Below are 23181 nucleotides of genomic sequence, written 5' to 3'. Positions count from 1 at the left end.
AAAGAGCTTATACGTCGCCATAAGTCTTTGTCGAACGATTAATTTGATCACGTAGAAGCCATCTATCGATAAATATATACTAGATGGCTTTAACGGTTCACTTAAAGCAAAGAAGAATCATTTTACCCTGATGGATCATTATATAGCTCTTTCCCCTACTTGATTTAAATAAAAGCCATGGATACTCAAGAGTATCTACAACTCAGCACATTTAAAAAATTCAGGAAATTTACTGTTTGAAGCACGTCGCATGCCTGAAATTTTTATTCGCACTCAAAACAAGGTTTTGCTGGGAAATGATATCTACCTACATTTTCACTTAAAACTTCTTTTTTTTCATTTAAACTTACTTTCTTGCCTATTATATAAAATAAATGCTTGCCTTTTAAAACCTTTTTTTACTTAAATTTTTAATCACTGAAGCATGGATTTTCTCCAGGATCTCATATTTCCCACATTTTATGAACATGTATAAAAACACAAAGTAATGAATGATATTAGTATGAATTGTTGTATCGTGAACTTAAATCACATTAACTTTCACTAAGAAGAAAGAATGTATTGATTATATAATAGGCCAAATACGGGACTTATCTACCTTAATCTTTTGATAGTAATTCTATTGATAGCGAAACCATTATTCAGTACGTCCTTGTACGTATTAAAATTGAATTTTCATTGAAATCAATATAAGTTAGACAGCTTTCTACAAATTTTAAAACATGTGCTACCATAAGAAAAATTACAACATGTTCAAATCACAAAGAAATAATTCATACTAAAGCCGTTTCTGATTTTATTTCGATCAAAATAAAATAAAATAAATTACAATCGATAATAACATCACATCAAAATAATAAAAAATACTATTTTTTACACCTCTCTAGGAAATATACATTACACATCCTTTTACATGAATAATATCAAAATTTGATTTCCCATTTGTCTCTATAAGCTAGCTGTTGTATTTGGTTTTATTACAAGACGAAGGTAAACCCATTGAAAAATTAATGGTGTATATTTTCTTATACAAATAGAATACATTATTTCTGCGAACAAATTTATATAATTTTTATTTTAACAAGTCAAATTTGTAAAATTTTATAAACCCACAACGTAAAATTTAAATCCTTGTAACTATCTTATAACTATAATTATAATAATTTTTTATTTTAATTAATAAAGCCATTGAGCATGTACAAATTCAATTAAAATTTCAAAATACGGGATGTTTAGGCATAATGCACTTTGATGCTGATTCTTGCAATAAATTGATTTGTCGTACAAAATGATTTAGTGAGAATTAGATTTGATCATTTTCACGCTTAAGTCTTAAATTGAAAGTCCATGATCCTTAATTCCGTGATAAAATTTGGCTTTGAACTTGATTCCGGAAATGGAAATACACAATTCCGGGATACACTTAACATAGGTAAATGGAAGTACACTTAACATAGGTAAATTAAAAATAATTGTTTTGTTTAACGTAATAAAATTTATTGGGTATTTTTATATAAAATTTGATTGGAAAACAAAAATTTAAATTTTTAATTAATTTTTAAAAAAATCATTACATATTGCGGAATACTAATGGTAATAAATCACTGGTATTATAAATATTATCGTTATTAAATTAATTAAGTTAATAGAAACTCTTATTTTCTGATTCTTTAAGTATAAGAAAAAGTTTTTCTAGCATAACTAATCATGGAAAACTAATTTAAATAACTAAATATAAGTCAAGTTTCAATTTTCTCCTTTACAATGTGATACTCCTGGAATTGCATAGATAAGTGATCAACTTACGTAATCAGACAACATATTTGTAATAAAGGTAGATGTTAACTTTGAGATCGGAATGAGTATTTAATTATTAGGTTTGCTCAAAAGTCGATTTTTTTTCTTCATATTTTAGTTCTAGAGGCTCTGTTATTTTTTTAAAATAAATATTTATATAGTGTTTCTTATTTTTTGATCAAAATAAAAAACTCCCGGAATAACGTACTACCCCATAATAATGTACATTTACCTTAATTATGTTTCGATAAAAAGAAGGTCGAAGTACGGGGTTATTGCACCTATTAATGGTCCGATAGGCTGGGGCTATCTGAACATACATACAAATTTTTAACACTCTATCTCAATTTGGAGGGGTTGTAGAGATGAACAAGGTGCTTAAAACGTCGTAAAACTCGGTTTTTTCTTTTAAACTTCTCCAAACTTAGTAGATTTTTTTGAAACATAGCTAGGAACTCTTTCGATCAAGTCACCTTTCAAACAAACAAAAAAATCATTCCATTCGCTTAGGAGCTATGATGCCTCATTCAGAAACACAGATATAGACGTCAAATTAATAAAGCCCTCGTTTTTGTTGCATCTGAGTATATTTAATACTCTGGCAAATATATAAAATCCAATGCATTATCCTACGCTTATATATTCCAACAATTTCGAAGAAAAGGTGATTCTATATAAAATTTTCTTTTTATTAGAATATTTAAAATGAAGGTTTATATACTGTTTAGTTCTTGGAAGAAGAAAATTAATTAAAAAAAAAAACGTTTTTTCCATCATCCAGAATCCCATGTATAAATTTTCTTATTCTAGGAAAGGCTCAGTATACATAATTAATTATTTTTACAAGAGTATTTTTCAAATTCTCTAGTTCACCTTTCTCCGTTATTAGAATTCGTATATCCGTTATTAGAATTGCAGGGATTTTGTTGTTGCGAAAAATCGATCTGGCTACGTTTTCTTTTTAGAAAACGCCAAAAATATAAGAAAAATGCAACTCTTCCTGACATCTAACAGCGACGAAATAAAGTACATTACCGGGACAATCAAATTGGTATTTGTGTGGAGACATTTTAAATGGTTCTTATATTTGTGATAAATTTTGTGCCTTTCCAACTCAAAAAATACTATTGTTTAAATGGCACATATTTATATTGTCTTTCGATTTTTCTGTATTGTCCTCTTTGAGCCGATCTTGGCAAATCAAGAAGATTCAAAACAATATTTTTTCAATATTCTGATAAATTTTGAGGCATCTCGCAACAAACCAACATGTAAAGAAGAAATTTTCACAATACACTCTCATTCACAGATATTCCGCCAAGTAAAGGATCACCCGATTTCAGTTTCCTGTGTTTGCAACTCTATAATTTAGAACGCTGTGAATACTTAGTTTGAAACATTCCATTTACGACAAAATTTGCTTAACAAATGCTCAACAATGCTCAAATTGTTCCCTTGTTCTACAGAAACGACAATTTTGTAACAGTGTTTAGACTTTTACGATAATAGTATAAGCCAATCGTCCTAATCAGCGAGCAATTCGTATCATTATGGAAAAGTTCGAGGAAATTGTTAGCATTGGAGATAGGTTAAGCATTGGAGATAGGCTATTGGATTTCGCGTCTATATCAAAAGACCGGCAACGTTGGAGCACCTAAGAGCTAATGTTAACCTAGCTATAACCTAAATGACTCCCCGGAACTTAGTAGAAAATTACCTCGAACCGAATAACTGTTTCAGAAGGTCCAGAGGCGGTCATTTGGCTGATATCATTTTTCACATTAAATGGATTACTGATATTCGATACAACAAGTGAAAACCAACAATTTACTGACTTAATTGTTGAAATACCTGTATAAAAAGTGTTGAATGTCAGTCCTTGTATTATTATTATTTTATATATAAATAAGAAGAGTTTAAAAAACACAATTATGATAGCCGCCCGACTTCTATTTATTAAATTTTTTTAAATTTTCGCCCTAGTTGACCACTAGTTGAAGCAGCACAGAAATACCCTGTATAGAATGTATGGAAAGTCAGTGTTTGCATTATTTTAATAAGTTAAAAAAGTTTAAAAAACCAATACAATTTCGAAAATTTTCAAAATTTTTTTTTTTCTTTTTTCTTTTATTAGGAGCATTTTTTTAAATATAATTTTTTTAAATCAATTTTCTTACTTTTATACTTATTGTAGTAATAAAAATCATTTTGAAGTAAAATCGTCACCCAAATACAGTTTTTATTTCCTAGATGTTAGAATTACAAGAGAATACCGGTCACAGGATATTAAAGACAATTATACATTGTGGTTTAATCCACTAAACAAATTTCCTTAGTAGTACCAATTTTCATAATGTAATAAACTTGTAATATAACATAAGATTTATCTTTTTTAAACCCATTAAAAATACAAATTTCAAATAGAAATCCCTTTGGGTATTTTGTTGGGAACATACTAAAAAAGTTTTTTGTAAATCCAAACCCAAAGTGGTTTGTGTGTATTTTTTTATCATCATCATCTGCGTTCTTTGCTACAAAAGGCTTTTAAAACTTTGTGTTGTAGTAGTATAGTAGTTAACCCTATAAATGGTAGAGCTTTATAGATAGATATAATAGTTTAAACCCATTTTATGTACAAGGAAACACCTGCCAACATGGCTGGCTAAATTGGCAGTTGTACATATACCACAGATGTTTGATGTTTATATCTAGATTGCTATTACCTATATGATTAAATGTTTGGAAAAGTTGCAAGCCTTGGTGGAAAAATTATGGCGAAATATTAGCCTGAATATTGGCGAAAATATTTTCTGAAATGGGGAAAATAAATTTAATAAAATAAAAAGCCGAATATCTTTCTGCTTTATTATTATTACATTTTGAGGGCATGACCTTGTCGTGAGTCTAACCATTCCTTATTGAGAAAATCACATCAAATTTACGATAATTCGATCAACTTAGTCGCTTTCTCGAAAATATACCAGGAAAACGAAATGAAATTATAAGACACGTCTTTTCGAAATTTTTTTCTCTCTAAGGATGGACGAGCACCAGGGCAGTGTTGGATAAAAGGCTTGGTTTTTTTTTTATATGAAGTCCGATTAAGTCTAAATCAGTTCTGGAAATTTGTGGGGAGGGGTCCGATTATTTAAATAAATAAATGACTTCAAAAGTAGGCATATTTAACATCGGTCTTATGGGGAAACGGTAGTAGTATGATATGTTTTCATAGATTTCTCCAAAACTAGTCGGTGGATATTAAAAAGGAACTATTTAAAGATAAACCTTAATAAATTATTGAAAAAAAATACCAATATGCCCGATTAATTAAGCATATATGAGCACGGTAGTGAGGATTCAAATCCAAAAAAGTATGTTTTTTCAATTTTGATAGTGAATTATGTTATAAATTGGCAAAATAATAAAATTTTTCAATATCTAGAGTAATTTTCAAAATATTGAAAATTTAAATTTGTTTAAGTATATAGCTTTCGATATTTCGAAAACCAAGGCAGATATTAAAAAATTTTAGTGTAATTTTTCGACATTCATTAAGTTGTGACAAAATTCATCATCGAAGTTGAAAAGGTACAAATAGTTTCTACCACAAGTCCAAAGAATGCGGTCTGAATATACCGCCATGCCAACTCTGTTTCAACATAAATAAATCTTCAAATGTGTGTCAAGATATAATACCGTGTATGTTTCTTATGACATGGAAGCTTATACATATAAATATTAGGAATATATAAAAGCAAATTGGAAAAAGTGACAGATAAGAAATAGTATTAAACTTCAGTAGTTGATAAAATTCATAACAATTCTTTATCGTAGAAAAATACGTTTCTTTGGCAAAAGCAAAAGATAGAAAAATCTTCTTTTCGTTCTTCCATGACTATTAGAAAGGATTGGACCATCCCTAGCCACTACTCCATGAACCATTTGGAGCTGTTTAAAAACAGCAGGAGTGCTTTGACGTCAACGAACTTCAGTAGAGATAGTAAAAGATAGGTCAGAAAAGATGAGACATGATTTCTTCCTTTAGTCCAATTGATTCATAGATATTTAGCTTTTGCCGAGAGTTTAAGGATGACCTCCCTCATCTTTGAGAGGATAAAGGTGGGGATTCACAATAAAGGAATTTTAAAATGATGGAACCTGCTAAAAAATTATGCTTAATATTAAGAAAAATCAATATTTTTTTACTGACATTAGAAATAAAAACCATGAGTGGCAAGAGGTTTTTACGGATATTGTGGCTAAGATTGCTTTTCCTGACACTGATATATATTTACTAGAGCCCTTATAATACCAGAAAGCGTGAAAGTGACCAATTGAGCAATAAGTGCTCCGAAAATCAGATATTTTCTGGAGAGTCATGATTGAGAATGCCCATGCCCATGTACAAAACAAGATCAAACTTCATGTTGCAAGTTCTGTCCAGCTTGTGGATTAATATAACCTTAATATTATTATTTTTACAGCAGAATAAAAGTAGCAAAAAAATTCAAACCACAAGTCATGTAGGTCAGCTATCTTGGTTATGTTATTGATCAATGAAAGTTTTCCACAAATGTATATAATGAAATTTTAGATGTTCCGCTTAATTGGACGTTTGCATTTAATAGCTGTACTGTTTTTTTGCTTCTAAATTTGTTTCAAATGCAATTTTATCGAATTTATTAAAAAACTTGAATGAAGTAGTCCGGCAAAGTATTATTGCACTATCCATGGATTTATTGAACATGCAAACACACAGAAAAATTCGAGCTGTATATAAATATTTTATTCTATTGATACGTAGAAAAAATAAAATATAAAATATCGTTCTTTCTACGTTATATTTCTAATTCACAAGAGCGACTACGTGATTAGGAATAAGGGAATTTGAAAATAGCACATTTATATATAACCGGAAATATTATCGAATTAGATTTCTTACTATGTAGAGAAAAAAGTACAAAATATAATATGAAAGAAATGATTTCTTTTGTTATAAATTTGAAGCATTTACAACACGTCTGTAAGCTTTCTAAGACACCGATTTTCTTGAAGCATTTTATATTTGAAAGCTAGTTTAATCAGTTTAATGTTTCGAAAAGTAAAAAAGCAAGCCCTGCGCTATTGAAACTTAATGGCAATTTAAGTATTGGTTCTCGGGATATTTAAATTCTAAAAACTGTTTTAACCAATGCCAAAGCAGTATGGCAATATTTGTCAAACGCAACATTTGGGTTGGCGTCCGACAAAGCCGTGATCAAAGATATTGTTATTGATGCACTTCTCGGAATTCTTGCGGGGCTTAATTATTGTTAGCTTTATAATTTAAGCTAAGATAATGATTGTACGTGCGGCGTTTTCTTGAAGAAATCCCAGCAAATTTTTGTTGTACATAAGTTTAAAATACTTTTATCATAAAATATTTCAAAGGACATTTGATCTACGTCCGTAATACAATAAATACTCAACCCACTCATTTAACGTGGGATACATAGTTTATTATCGCAAGCGTTTTCAAGCAATCAAATTAGCCAAATTATTGTCAAAATCTAAACAAGTTATTATGTAGTAACTTTTTTAATGTTCTTCTTTTCTGAATAAACTCACGACAAGTTTTAAATTATACCATCATAATTACCGTTAATTTTCACAATTTAGAGGAGTAGATAAAGTTTTGTAGCATATACGTATGATAACGCATTATTAACGTACAACTGCGATCTTCCTCGAGCTTCGTTCTTGTTTTGCAAATTTTACATGCGTACGTTAATAATGGTCCTACGCACTCGTTGTGCACATTTTGCATACGTTAATATTAGACTGTCAGCTCTTAACAGAGAAACATAATCAATTTTTTACAGTCTGCCAATTATAAAGGACAACAGTACAGTCACAAGCAACAGAAACGTATATAAAATAACATTCCTAACGAATTTATACATAGTTAAAAATTAACTTTTATTTGTAAAACCCAGAGAACAACTTTTTACAGTTCGCAATGCATTTGAATAAAAGGCAAGACTGTACATTACCTACACTAAAAACAAATGGCAGACGATTTTCGCATGTACAAACTTTAACATAAGAATATTTTTTTACTAACTAATATTGGTTATGTTAAATTTTATACACGAGAAAACCGTCTGCCAATCAATTTTTTTTTGTATGAAACAGTCTTACCTTTGATTCAAATGGCAGACTGGAAAAAGTTTTTCTGTATGTTTTACATAAAAATATTAATCTTTAAGTAAATGCATTAATTCGTTATTGAATGTTATTGCAGTATATGCAGACTGTAAAAAATTGAGATTATGTTTTTCTGTTACAAGCAGACAGTCAATAATGCTATTATACCACATTTATCGTAAACAATTTTAATAGTAATTAATGTTCATTATGAATGAGATAAAAAAAATTAATTTGTAATTTTTTGTTTGTTTGTTTCAGAAGTTCTCAACATTTACAAACACTCTTCAAAATTACAAAATTAACACCAAGTTTCCCATCCATAAAGCAATAATTTGTCCTCAAGTATAATGTCGTTATGTTTTACAAAAATATATTCAATTTTTATAATATTTGCTGTAGTTGCAACACATTCAATTGCTGAATACATCCAAGGTAAGACACTATGGATTCTTCTTCTTTCTTTATTTTTACATTTTTGAACAAAATATTTCTATTTCGAGTACTAATACTGTAGCTCTTGAAGCAAAATGTGCTGTATAGTTCATTTTTCTGTTAACCTTTATATCGAAACCGAGACTATGACTGCTTACCTGAGAATCCGAGTCGAAGAACTATCGTGAAGGATGAAATTAGGATATAGAATCATGCCAGTATCATGGAAAGAGAAATTTACCCTAAAAAGTGAGCGAAGCAAGTAGCTAACCGAAATTTCCCGAATATAAACCGCTCTATAAAATAAACTGATCCACCAAAATAACTTTTCTCCTAGATCCGGAATGTATGATAAAAAAAGAATAGCAAGGGCTTAAAGAAGTTATCTTGATAATAGTAAAGAGACATTTTTCTCAAAACTATTAAACGTTTTGACATAAATGGGTTTTTTTCTAAATTTTATTTTTCTGATTTTTTCAATTTTTCTGTTATAAAGATGAAGTTCCTGAAAGTTTCCTGATTTTTAAGGTCGCGATATCCTTAAGCTGTTAGCGTACACTCTGTATGAAAAATATATACAGTTTAAAATTTTTTTTAATTTCCATTTGATATCAAAGCATAAATAATTTTATTTAAATTTTCATACTAAATTAACCTCGCATGTTGAAACTTTCCAGTTGCTCGACAAGTAATGTATCCTGTTTACTCAACCTGCAAAAATATGTCCCTTGTTTTATTGTTTGTTTGGAAAATAAATTTTCATTAAAAACTCACCAAACAACATCACAAAAATTTTCCATTACTTACAAAAACACGGAGAAGATTTTCTAATACCCGGAAAACGAAGATTTAAAATAATTTTTTATTATTTTTCATCAAAAAGAACTTTCAGTTGAAAGTCACGTAATTCGGTTTAAAATTTTTTTATGGTTTTTCGAAAACCTCTTCGAATAAGTTGTGTGGGTTTCCGCTTGAGCTTTAATTTTGATGAATATATTGTTATATCATTAATTATCGCATACTGTAATTGGAGAACATGGTACAAAACTAATCTGTGATGGAAGAGCAAGCAGTAAAACATGTGAAAAATTAATGCATATAAAATATTATTAATTGATTTTTAGTGGAAAACCTCTACAAGTGAAAGTTCAACCATATATGTAATACTCTTATGTGGTCAGTTCCTATAAGTGGAAGGTGCTACGACAAAGTGAGACTGATTGCTATCGAACTCTCTATCCTCCAAGTGACTTAGCCTGTTCTGCGCATCTGCTACTGTTATTTTAGCTTATTTTAGAGAATTGTCAATTTGATAAGCATGCGTGGGCAGTCCCATGGGGGAGAGAGATAATAATATATTGCCGGCACGGTAATGTTGGGACATTCTATTCTATACCAAATGAGCATGTAAGAGTATTACATAGATGAGTTCAACCCAAAATATTCCACAACTTCTATGACTCGAATTTTTCAGATTCCTTGCTGGTCTTAGTCCTGCAGTCTTGAAGTTCTTACTTATCGCTTATACTTTCTTCAGGATCCCCACCCAATAAAGCATGGTAAAACTTATCTGACAATGTAGAATATAGTGTTTTCACCTCTACATTTGTAATTCAAAATAGATTGGAACCTTTCTATTTCGTTGGCTGTTTTAGACATTGATATATAGTTATATTTTTTATTCGACATAAATTAAAATAATAATTCAAAGTTATACTACATAAATAAATAAATTACTTACTGAAAAACTTATCAATATTACTCTCATAAATCAAAGAAAAAAAAATTTACCAATTATTCTATTAAAGTTAATCGTAACATAAACGACATAAACAAAAACATAAACGGCTTTATCGGAAATAGAATTATAGTTTTTTAAGAATGAAGCCGAAATACGCTGTAACCAATGTAATGTGATTCAGATTCAACACATTGAGAATGTCCGGTGGAGTGAAAAGTTGAATATTATTCACTTCTTCTTTTTCTACATATGCCGTTCCAGGACAAGCTTCTATCAAATGACCACACACTCGCACACCGTCAACTTTCTTATTATTCCATCTAAACCCGTAAATTTGAAAATCTGCAATCACTCATCTTCCACTCCTCCTCTAAGTATACTTAGGTATTTGGCCATCTTTTATCCAATAATTAGTTCAAAACACATTTAATAATAATGGGGTTTAACCTCCGTTTTTCTGACATATAACAGAGGCCACTCACATCATTATTTGTTAATCTTTATTTATTTATCTACATCCATATTTTACAGATACATTTATGATGTTGGTGGAATTAATTACTTCGTTCTTATCCAAGCGACGACAATGTGATCAATTCTACCGCCCCTATTAAATATAATTGTTCATACTGGCACTACCTGGATTCGGACCCGCAACCTAAGTCTAAGTAGTCAAACGGTCAGAGTCTAACGTCTTAGATCGCTCGGCCATTTAGATTCAATGAATACACTTAACGTTCCCTCATTCATGCACGCTATTCACAGCCTTTTATTGCGGCCTTGTACTCTATTATGGAAGATAATGGCTCTCTGTATGCAAAGATATTCAACACTCCTGGTTCCTAGCTCGATATTCACTGATGAATTAGGTGTGAATTTTAGTACAGAGAATACCTCTTTAAGAAAATTGTGCATTACAGCATTAATAGTTTTAAATAGATCGTTGTATCTGGCGCTGTTTCCAACCCAAAACTCCCATCAAAACTTTCTTCACCGTTATACTCATTCGTTCATGTTTATTCCAGCTTCCGTTACAAGACAACATTAAACCCAAATTTTCCAAGTTCTTCACATTTTCTATCACATGCTCTTTATACTTCAAAACCTCATTTGCACTCAGTGCTGGATTTAGGCTTAGGCCCGTGAGGCCCAGGCCTAGGGTGGCATAATTTTAGAGGCTACAAAATTTTCGAAAGTTTCAAAGGTGAAACAATTAAGGAGCAATACGAATTTTTTTCAATAAAATGTATTGAATAATCTAATGATGGAATTTACTTTTTAATTTACCGTAATTTTAATTTAGTAGATCAATTGGCTTTTATCAATATTAGTCGTTATATTCATTTAAAAAGAATGATGAATTGAAAAATTTTGAGAAAACATTTACGTTCCTCATTCTTCTTAATTTTTAAACAAAAGTATAAATTTCCTTTAAATAAAAATAAACAACTTTTGCTTGGAACATTTTTTCGTAATTGTTATTGTTACCCGTGACTGTGAGGGAGCAAATTAGGACAAAGCTTTGGTGTCCATTTTCTCCAAAACAATAAAAGATACGCAGTTGAAAATTTGCAAGTAGCTTCAACTAGTGACCTTGTGAAAAATTCACAAAAAATAACAGAAAATTCTACTTTCGAAAATTTTTGAAAACAAAATAAATGGCGACCGAAAGGGCAGCATCAAGCCAAAATTTTTGACATTTATAGCTCTAATCTTAATTAGTTAGTTTCTTCCTGTTTATTTGTTCCTGCCATTTTTTTCCTGTTCTATTGATGGCATTATAATATTATTATAACATAAAATTAAAAGAAATATCATGAAAGCGTTAAAATTAAATTGTTTTTCCTATTTCTTCTCATCTCTTCAACTATAGTTTTTATACGCATATGTTTTTTATACCATGTATATATGAAATATACATAGTATATTAAGTTTAGTCCCAAGTTTGTAACGCTTAAAAATAATGATGCTAGGAAAAAAATTTTGTCATAGGTGTTCATAAAATCACCTAATTAGTCCATTTCCGGTTGTCCGTCCGTCCGTCCGTCCATCTGTGGACACGATAACTCAAAAAAGAAAAAAGTTGTATATCGAGCTGAAATTTTTACAGCGTACTCAGGACGTAAAAAGTGAGGTCAAGTTCGTAAATGAGCATCATAGGTCAATTGGGTCTTGTGGTTTTATCCACATCATGTAAACCTTGTAAACCGTTAGAGATAGAACAAAAGTTTAAATGTAAAAATTAAACAACTTTTCCTTATCAAAAATTAAACAACTTTTGTTTGAAACATTTTTTTCGTAAACATCACTGTTTACCCGTGAGGGCGCCAATTAGGCGGAAATTTTATAATATGTACTATACTTGATTATCAGTTATGTATGTGTCACATGTTTGTATGTGTAATGTGATAAAGAAATCATCACTGACTATGCATGGTATTTCAACAATTAACTCAGTCAATTGTTTGTTTTCACTTGTTAATTCTAAATTAAAAATTGAAGTAAAAATGTTTTTAAGGTAAAAGCTCTAATAGCACTATAGAAAGTAAAAAAGAAATATTTCATTCACGTCTCACTATCATAAAAAGTTATTTTTTACCTTTTATTGGGTGCGATTTAAGTTATCAAAAGAAAGTATTTGCATTTTCAGACAAAGAATTGTTCTCCCTGTGTATTATATAGTGTAATACAAGCTGCCTATCATGTGAAAAACTTTATAATAAATTCAAGGGAAAATATTTAAATTTATGATAAAAACACATACCACAAGCCCATCCTATCCTATCATATCCTAGCCTAGCCAGTGATGGTCGGTCGGTCGGTCGGTCATATGGGAATACCATTGATATTATAATGACCTGAATGATTATATTAAAATAATAAAATATTAATAGATAAGTTAAATATAATGGACAGACGGATAGACAGATGTGTGGTTTCGACATGCATTTAATTTTAGTGTATGAATGCATAGGGGGATTCGAAAAGAGGTCGTTGTCATCATTTACACTCGAGTATGTATATATAGACCGTGTTCCCATAATAAAAGGAAATTTCTCTACGATTCTTAATGTCTACCATTTTGCTAAGAGAATTGGCAATATTTTCGAGAGTTCTGAACTCAGATTTCCTTTGCTTATTTAATTTGCGTAGCGATGAATTTCATCTTGCACCCGAAAGCGATTGCCTTAACAAACACTTGTTGCGCACAGGAAAAGAAACTTAATTACTCTCTGGCAAGTTTAAATTAGATTCTTTTTATTTATCTCTGAAATTGAAATATCCATAAATAAATAAAACAGAATTCTTTTTATTTAAATCTGAAAATGATTTTAAAATGAGCAATTTACGCAAATTTTTTCGAAATGTTACTAGTAATCGCAGTAATTTCAATAAAAAAAAAAGAAGTATCCAAAATCCAGAAATCAAATTTTCGTGACATTGCTGCTCCTATACCAGTACAAACAGATCACAGGAGTCTTGGAGCGGTTTATTTTTCATAGTTACAAACTTTCTGCCACTTATTTCTACGTATCACTAAATGAAAACTCGAGCCCCAATAAAAATTTGAACCACTTTTTCAGTGTTTTTCAAATCTATCTTTATTAATTCACCAAATAGCAAACAAAAACAAGTGAAAAAAAATTCATTGAGTTAATTGTTGAAACACCCTGTATAGAAAGTGTTGAATGTACGAATTTCGGAGCTTGCATTATTTTAATAAAATAGAAAAGTTCAAAAACCACAACGAACACAATTATTTGTATTGATTTTCGAAAATTTCCGAAAGAATTTTTTAGAAATTTTTTTCGTTTTTCAAGAATCTAGAACAAGGCCGCTAGTTGATTTTATCTGCAAATTTTCAATTGCCTATCTTTGACAGTTTTGGAGAAAATGGACCCCAAAGTTTAGTCCTAATCTGCGAAAACAATGACGATTACGAAAATATATTTCAATCAAAAGTTGTTTATCTTTTTCTACAAGGAACATTTTTTTTATTTAAACTTTTGTTCTACCTCTAACGGTTTACCTTATTGACTTATGTTCCTCATTTACGAACTCAAACTCACTTTTTACGTCCTGAGCACGCTATATTTCGGCTTAATATCTTTTTTCCTTTTTGAGGTATCGTGTTTACGGCCGGACGGACGGACGAACAACCAAAATTTTGTTCATAGCAGCAATATTTTTAAGCGTACAAACTTGGGCCTAAAATTAGTATACCTTGATATATATTTCATGTATACAGGGTACAAAATTCAGAGAAATTTTCCTTCATTGTGGGCTCAAGGTCTAATCTAGCAAATAAACGAACATTATTCAAACGAGATAGCGTAAGGATTATAATACATAACCGGTTTTTTTTTCGTTTGTTTATATATAGTAGAGTTATTATTAAAAAATATTTTCACGTTTTTTGTTTTGTCTCATTTTCCAAGGAAAATTTGTCATAAATTCACATTTTTTGTTACAAAAAAGTAATGGGTTTTTATCGTATATTAACACGTTAAAAAGGTTTGTTTATCGGGTTAGTTTTTTTTTTTTTTTGTCTATTGTTTAAGAACGTGTATAACATGCTGGTATCTGTCTCTTGCATAACTGCGTATAATAAAGAAATGTAGTAAATGTCAAGGGTTAGTCTTTTAGGATAAGATGCGACAGTGTCATTACAACGCCCATCTAAATTGCACGATGCTGTCTGGCACAAGCATCAATAGCCATCCAGGACTGCCGTTCGCGAACTGCAAGCTGGTCCTTAAAGATTATATCTTAAAAAGGGCCGTTATTAGACGGAGGGAGGAACGTACTTGTGGTTTTTGTGGTTCTGAAGATCTTATGTTTCTTTCAAGGGCCTCCATTAGCAAAGTTATTGCGGTTATTACAGGACACTGGCTGAGCGGCAGGCATGCGAACGTCTAGACCTGACAGTGTGCCACAACTACTACAGGAGCTGATATACTGTATATAAGTATATAGATTCACCAATCATTTGATTTGAATACGATTTAAATTGAGGCCTTTACATACAAAAATCTGAACGTTAGCATACGCCTTTCTTGTGGAGATTTTCTGAATGACCAATATAGTTTACCAATGATAGTGATGAATTCATCAACTTACACAGAGAATATTTTTCAGTTCAGTTAGTTAAATACTATAAATCAGCAAAAAGCCGAATACTTTTGGATTGATTAGAGATTATAGAAAATAATATTTTTTCCAACAAATTTATGCGTGTATGTAATAAAATACAAATTTTGACGAAAGATGGATATTTTTTAATATGTATTTTCTATGAATATATTATTTATTATTTGGCTCAAAATATCTTTTTTATCTTTATTAGCGTTTCTTTCAAAATGTCTTCTCATGTCTTATTACTTGTTTTAAAGACTACTAGCTTATACACCGCGTTATAGCCTTCACCTCCCTTGCTCGCATGATTTCACCCTTTTTCACTCCCTTAGGGATAGAATATCGGAAAACCCTTTCCTATCGGATACATAAGTCAAACAATCAGCGGTTTAGGCTGTGCGTTGATCCGCCAGTCAGTCAATCAGGACAAACCATTTTATATGTATAGATAATAGCTTCTTATTTTTTAGGATATAATAATATATATTTTATACGATATAATAGCTTATTTTATAGAATATAGGATAGGCTATACTAGCTTTATTTTATAGGATTTTCGGAGATAGTTCTTGCCCTGTCGTTGTTACTCTTATCCTACCCCATTTTTTTGTCAAAATTATCTAATATGTCGTGTTTTATGAAAATCAGAACTAAACTATATTTTGTAAAATAAGAAAATTGTAAAAATCCCATCAAATATATTTGTAATATATTTCCGATTTCGATAAAACTTATAAATAAGATAATTTTGACCTAAAAATCGAATTACTTTAACGATTAGACAGATAATTTTTGAACACTGAATCTAGAAATCTTTTATTTTATAGTATTTCAGGAAATAACTCAAAAACAGCTCGTCTCATGGGCATATGAACCCGTTTTTCGATTATGTTTCGATTATGTCTAATAATTGACCATTTACACTTCAACTAGTGAGAAAAGCATTTTACAAGATACAAAATTTTTTTTCTCTTTCCAGATGATTCCACTGACATACCAATAAATGCATACACAAATGACTATGGTGGAGGAGACGGGTCAAGTAGTGGTGTTTCACCTACGGAACCCAGTATAAGTGAAGTAGCCGTAGAGAAAGCATTAAGCTGGTTGCGCTCGCAACGTGCACAAGATTGGGGATGGTTTAATAACACCCCAGATGTATTGTTGGCATTACAATTGGCTCCTTATACGGAGCTTAATCAAATACCAGAAACAACACCGGAAACACAGTTATCCACAAAACAGATGGAAATTGAAATTTTAATTATGTTATGGAGGTAAGTTAAATTTATTATAATTTTCAATCTTCCCAGTGATACCACATTTATAACATTCATGAAAATAACTTCATCACTCAAAAAAATTATAAGAGCCATATGATAGCAATTTGCTACAAGCTATCTTTTATAGTACAAAGTTACGTTTTGAAATAAATTTTTTGTTGTGGCAAAAAAGACTTTACTGTTATGTTAGGAAAACCATCGCATACTGTACAAAAGAAATTGCTTTCTGCAACAAGGAAAGTTATCAGTATTTTCATTCACGAGCTAGGTAAACACACTAAAAGGAGGTGGGTTGATAAAGGTCATTTTTCGCCCACCACACACTCGGAAAAAAGTTTTGATTTTCAATTATTATTGTATGCATTTGTATTCTTAAAGATGTGTATTTTTATATTATATGAGATTTATGCTGGAATTATTATAGGAAGTTATAGAAATGATTGCCGAGAATGAGTATTTAGCTTTTTTGTTTATTTTTGAGCCTTAGAATTATTTTTTTTACGAAACAAACACTGAACCAACATAAACAAGCCGTTGGTAGAGTCTGGTGCGACCAGTGTTGCCAACTTTCAACTCTAAGGCCCACTAAACAGGCGATAGAAAACCACTAAAAAACAACTAGAGAGCAATAATATTGCCAGAAATGATATTAAAATATTAAATTATTTAAATTATTTTCCCACAAAAGGTAGAAAAATAGTAGAAAAAAACCACTAGTTTTAGTGGTAAAACTTTTAAGTTGACAACACTGGGTGCGACCCTTGAGGTCCATATGAATAACTTCCCAGCGTAATAAATGTTTCATAAAATTTAAAAAATAAAAATTCTTCCGATTCGAAACGACTCGACAGAATGTTATGAAAACCTTTTCGGATCATATTGCCGCTAATAGGCTTTGATCGGCACCTCAACGAGGTCGATACCATTTTTGTTCGCGCGATATCGATTAGGAAAAAAATTAAAGAAAAATCTCGCCCGACTCGAACGAATGTTATGAAATTTTTTTCGGATCATATTGCCGTTAATAAGCTTCGATCGACATCTTAATGAAATCGATATAATTGTTTGTTCGCATGATATCGACAACGAAAAACATGTAAACGGATGTATCTACGTCCACACACACACACACACACACACACACAGGCGCACATACTTCTTCTTCAAATTGGTGTTGCTTTGTCCTTAATATGAAACGTAAAGATATGTTGGAAAATTCGGAACCATTACAATAACTTACTATAGGGAGAAGTTAATAAATGCTCATATACAAGCTTGTAATGAGTAGAATCACTAAGGGTCAAAGTGTAGATTGTTTATGAAACGCTTCGTAAAGAAAGGCAATTCAAAGGCCAAAAAAGTACAAAAATGTATACAAAAAGGGCGAAATACAGTGGAACCTCGATAACTCGAACCGCAAGGGAAATAGAAAAATTTTGGAGTTAATCAGTTTTTGACTTCTTTCGACAAGTAGTTTGAGATACAGATGATTTAATTACTAAAGTTTTGACTCGTGATGCAATTATATTATACTAACTCCGACGTCATTATATTTTACTAACTGCAACTTACGGGGTCAGCTTTATGAAAATTGTAGTATAAATATGTACTATCAATACCTCACAGGGAAATAACATTATGTGCGAGTTACAAACTGAATTTACTAGGTGCCAGTTATCGAAGTTCCGCTGTACTTTCTTTCTAGGCAGTACTTTCTAAAGCTATTTCTATATTATTTACGGGATAAATCTCATTTCTCATTCAATAACAATTGAAAATCAAAACTTTAATTTTCGGGTGTGCCCTGGATGGAAAATGGTCCTTATCAACCCACCTCCTTTGAAACTAAAACAGTATATTGATTCAGTAGAATCCTGCACCCAAAGTGAGAGCAAGGTTTTCAGTCTCCCATAAACATTCTTCATCGAAGCAGTGTTTCTCCACCTCGTCGGGATCGAGATTATTTTCATGAGAAAACACGAAAAAAAAATTACAAGTTATTTTAAAAAAATTACCCTTAAATTAAACCTTTTCAAAGGTTTGTTGGAGATTCAGTCCGTCCCTAGGTGCACATGCTTTTCCCTATATTAAAAGCAATATGGTATTTGTTATGCTTAGGCTTAAAATACATTATTTAAGAAAAAAATATATATTTATAAGTTTTTCCATTTTCTCTCAATATTGTGTGCTGATTCGTATCAACGAATATTTATTTTGTAAGGAAAAACTGAGAAAAACTTGTTGATAATATAAAAACATGCATGGTGGTTTCTGTGGCCGTATCATTTTCTTCTCACTGACAAACAAATCAATAGAAATGGAAAAAAGCTAAAAGAAAAGACGATAAGAAAATTCTTTTTCTCTCCCATCTACTGAAGTGAATTTTTCATTCAAATATGTACATTATTTTCTTTCATTTTCGCACATGTATTTTAACACTATAGGAAAAAAAAATGTGTGTATTAAAATAAATACATCGTACGGTTCACAAAAACGTACCACTCTAAAACATTCGTTTTATGATATATTCGAACTGTTACAAATAATTTAATAATATAATTAAAGAGATCAAAGGATAAATTTTACGAACCTCACAGTATCCTATTTAATAAATTATATTTTCATCTCTCTTTTATTAATGTTTCCGTCGACTTCCCGTCTCACCCTCTCTTTTTTAGGATTGCACGGTATTAAAACACATGCCGACAGACGTTCGATGAAACATTGGAATTTTCGGTTGAATCATTTTAATTCCTTTTTACGCATATTTTGCAAATCCAATCTATTTTTACTTGGGGAAAATTATTTTGTACTTTTATTTTTAATATAAAAATATAAAAAGAAAAAAAAATGTTTATCTCGCTTAACAGCTGTCAGGAAAAGAGAAAATAATTTAGTGTTAATGTAAATTGATTGAAATTTTCACAGTTTTCGTATTGATAATTAAAGATTCAAAATATATTTTAACTAGAAGAAACTTCTATCGGCTCACATATCTTTTGAAAAATATAGTATTTTTGAAATTTGCACAGTATGAATACCATTTTTTATTAGATTACTGACTTTTTATCTGACGTCCTTACGAATTTTAACTACAACAAAAATTCATATAAAAGTCTTTAATATATAGTAGAGATGAAACGGATATTCGGTAGATATCCGATATCCGGCCTATCTAGCCTGTTTTTACTATCCGGTCGGATACCGGATAGTAATTTAGTATCCGGCCGAATTCCGGAAGTAAAATTCAAAAAAATATCATTAGTTTACACAAATTTATTTTAATAATCGTACGTCAAAAATGTTTGTTTTATGAATTATTTTAGTACACTCAAAATTAAAAAGCCAAAATCTAAAACTTGTTGGTAAGAGTCAACTTAGCTTGGCTTCATATAGAAGACCAGATTCTGAAAATAATCTTTCGCTGTAAACGCTGCTGCCAGGTGCAGAAAAATAAATTTTAACAAATCCTGACAATTCGGGTACTGATTCAAATTAACTGACCACCAAATGTATGGTTCGTGATTGCGATCGATTCGAGATGTCATTGAAAAAAAGGCAATCTCGTTAGCAATCATTGAAGTAGTCCCAAATAGTGTCATGATCTTCACGTGTGAGCAGGTGATGAAGACGGCGATGATCCGTTACTGTCTGAAGAAGATTCGTCGTTAAAGATTTTTATATACTCTCTCATGGTTTTCTGTCGGGCTTTTTCTTTTCAGAACTGCTAAATAGTCTGACTAGTACTACGACGAGTGGAATAAAGTGAAACTACCGGGCTGAATATCCAGTAGCCAGTTATCCGGCGCTCGTATCTTGCCAAATATCCGGTATCCGACCAAACCACTATCCATTTCATCTCTAATATTTCTAATATTTAGCAATTACAGGAGTGCTTCGTATGAAATATCTGCTTTGAATCCCTAACAAAAAAGATAGCAACAGAATCCCTAACAAGAGAGATAAGTTTAAAACAGATAAAAAGTTTTTATTTATTTAAAGTAGTCAATCGGGATTTTCCATGACTATGTTCGATTGAAAGTCCTTTAAGCCGTTTTAAAATTATTAGTGTGTACTTAGTATATTATACCATTCTCATAATAGTGGAAGCGCAAATAAGTACATTTAACATATCCATGTTATCAAGAAACTAAATAAACTATGCGCTTCCTCCATATACAACAATTTCATTTTCTGTGTTCTTGGTATCGTGGTGATTTTTAAAACTTGAAAATCATCAGCTCTTTTCCTGATTTGTGTAGGGATTTCATTTCTTGCGTTTAAAATGTTCGTATTTTTTTGTCGTAAAATATATTTTCTAATTTTCACTTATGTAATTTTCCAGACATCATGAATACCCTTTGTCCCCAGGAAAATTATCTAAATATGCATTAGCTTTGAATACATTGTGCCATGATCCAAGACAATTCCATGGCCATGATTTAATTGGAACCCTTTTACATCATGAGTCACAACGAGATGCTGATTTTGCATTATCAGTTTTAAGTGCTTGTAGTGCTTCTGCTCATGTACGAAAACGACCAATTCGACGTTTATTAGACATTGCAAATGCTGTGAATGATCACAATATCGGTAAGTAATTGTAATATTTTAATAAATCAGAGTGTAAGTGTAAGAAAAATATTTCTTACATGGATTCCATAGCAATTTACTACAATATTATCCAAAAATGTTATGGTATTCGAAAAATGCTGAAGAGGCAAGCCATTCCATTCAGTTTTAAATATGGCTTTATTATACGTTATTAAGAATGTACGAGCGCCAGGACAATGTTGGATAAAAGGCTTGATTTTTTTTATATGAAGTCCAAATCAATCAATTTTAAGGAGTATTGCCCGATTATTTAAATAAATGAATTACTTAGTAGGCATATTTAACATTATCCTTATGGGAAAACGGTAGATGAATGATATGTTTTCACAAATTTCTCCAAAACTAGTCCGTAGAAATTACAAAATTACTTTTTAAATTAAACCTGTTGTGCCCAACTAATTAAGGATGTATGAGCTCGGAAGTGGGGGCAAAAATTAAAAAAAGTACATATATTCAGTTTTGATGGTGAATTATGTTATAACTTGACAATATAAGACGAACAATAAGAATACAATTTTTCGATATCTAGAATAATTTTCAAAATATCGAAAATTGAAAATTTTGATTAATTATTTAGCTGTCGATATTTCGAAAACTAACGCAGATTTCGAATAATTTTACTCTTATTATATTATATCAAAATTCATTATCAAAGTTGAAAATAAAGTACAAAAAATTTCAACCAAAAATCTAAACTTTCCTTGGTGCTCGTACTACCTTAATTACCGTGAAATCACTTTAATATTTATATTTGGTAATTGCAACAAAAAATTGCAACACAGTATTAAAGTCAAATTTTTAGGACTATAAACGTATAAGTTTAACTCCGAGCATTTTTTAAGCCATTAATAACTACCTGATTTTTAGTGAACTTCATTTTACGGACAACTGACCAATTTTGTTAATTCTAGTACAAAACTACTAAACAAAAAAGCAGATATCCGTAAAAGTGAAGCATTTCCGTTCGACTAAAAAGTTTTCGAGCTGCGAGAATGAATGTATATTACTCAAACGAATTTTCATAAATAAAAAAGTTGGTCAATTCGGTAAAATGAAGCAGCTCAAATATGTTCAAATACGAGACTAGTATATTAAAAAAAAAAAAAAAAATTCTAAATTACACTCAGTGAAAAATTCGAACCACAAATCGTAACGTCATCGTAATACCATATATCAAAACGTTAAAAATACCTATAAAAATAATAAATTTTTTTCTATATTGATTTTTGTTAATTTGCCTCCGTCCATTGTTTAATGCCATGACCTAATTTTCTTTCAATATATTATAAACTTTAGATTACCTATGGTACGAACGACCAATATTATTAAATTACAAACTAAAGTTGTTATTTTTTTGTATTTATTGAAAATATAATAATAATAGTATGCTAATAATATAGTCCTTACAGCGACATAAAAAAATGTACAGGTTAAAAATTCCGTTTTTCTTTAAATCAATTTCTCGTAAGGAGAGGAAAGCACACTTTGTACCGTATCGATTTTTGTTTCAAATACCAATAATAAGTTTTTGCTAACTTTCGGTTGCACCATTTCTGATTGGTCGTTTAAAAAACTTTGACCCGACTCGTGTGTCAAATATCGGTTCTAATGGGTTTCACTGATAATTATTTAGTAGGTGAACTTTAAAATTTATTTTAGTTTAGATCAAAGGCCCACAAAACATGGCTCGGGTACATAACCAATAGAACTACATAATAACTACTTTAACGACTAAAGACATCTTCTGCTTCCATTCATTAACCAAAAAATTTTTATAGAAATTAAATGGGTCTTGGGAAATAGTTTATGCAATTTAACGTTAATCCAAAAAGTTTGAATGCTAATATCGGGAAAACTTTTAAAATATATTATTATTGAAAAATTCGTGGAAAAATGGAAAACGCTAAAGCCATGCCCATAAATGCTGTATAAGAGCTATTTTCGCCTTCGTACCTTGCATAATTTCAGTATGATTGCTAATGATCCGGT

At 30.6% G+C, this 23181-nt stretch overlaps 1 protein-coding gene across 1 annotated transcript in view; it reads left to right on the top strand.

Moving 5' to 3' along the window:
- LOC123299888 (uncharacterized protein CG3556) overlaps positions 1–23181 on the top strand; it is a 33174-nt gene that overhangs the window by 2375 nt on the left and 7618 nt on the right. Inside the window, exons 2-4 of the mRNA XM_044882293.1 lie at positions 8245–8418; positions 16275–16572; positions 20924–21171. Coding sequence (XP_044738228.1) covers positions 8334–8418; positions 16275–16572; positions 20924–21171 — 631 coding nt within the window. The 5' untranslated portion in view covers positions 8245–8333. The remainder of the gene's footprint in view (positions 1–8244; positions 8419–16274; positions 16573–20923; positions 21172–23181) is intronic.

This window comes from Chrysoperla carnea, chromosome 5 (assembly GCF_905475395.1).
Source record: "Chrysoperla carnea chromosome 5, inChrCarn1.1, whole genome shotgun sequence".
Taxonomy (NCBI): Eukaryota; Metazoa; Arthropoda; class Insecta; order Neuroptera; family Chrysopidae; genus Chrysoperla; species Chrysoperla carnea.
This window is presented reverse-complemented; position numbering and strand designations above follow the sequence as displayed.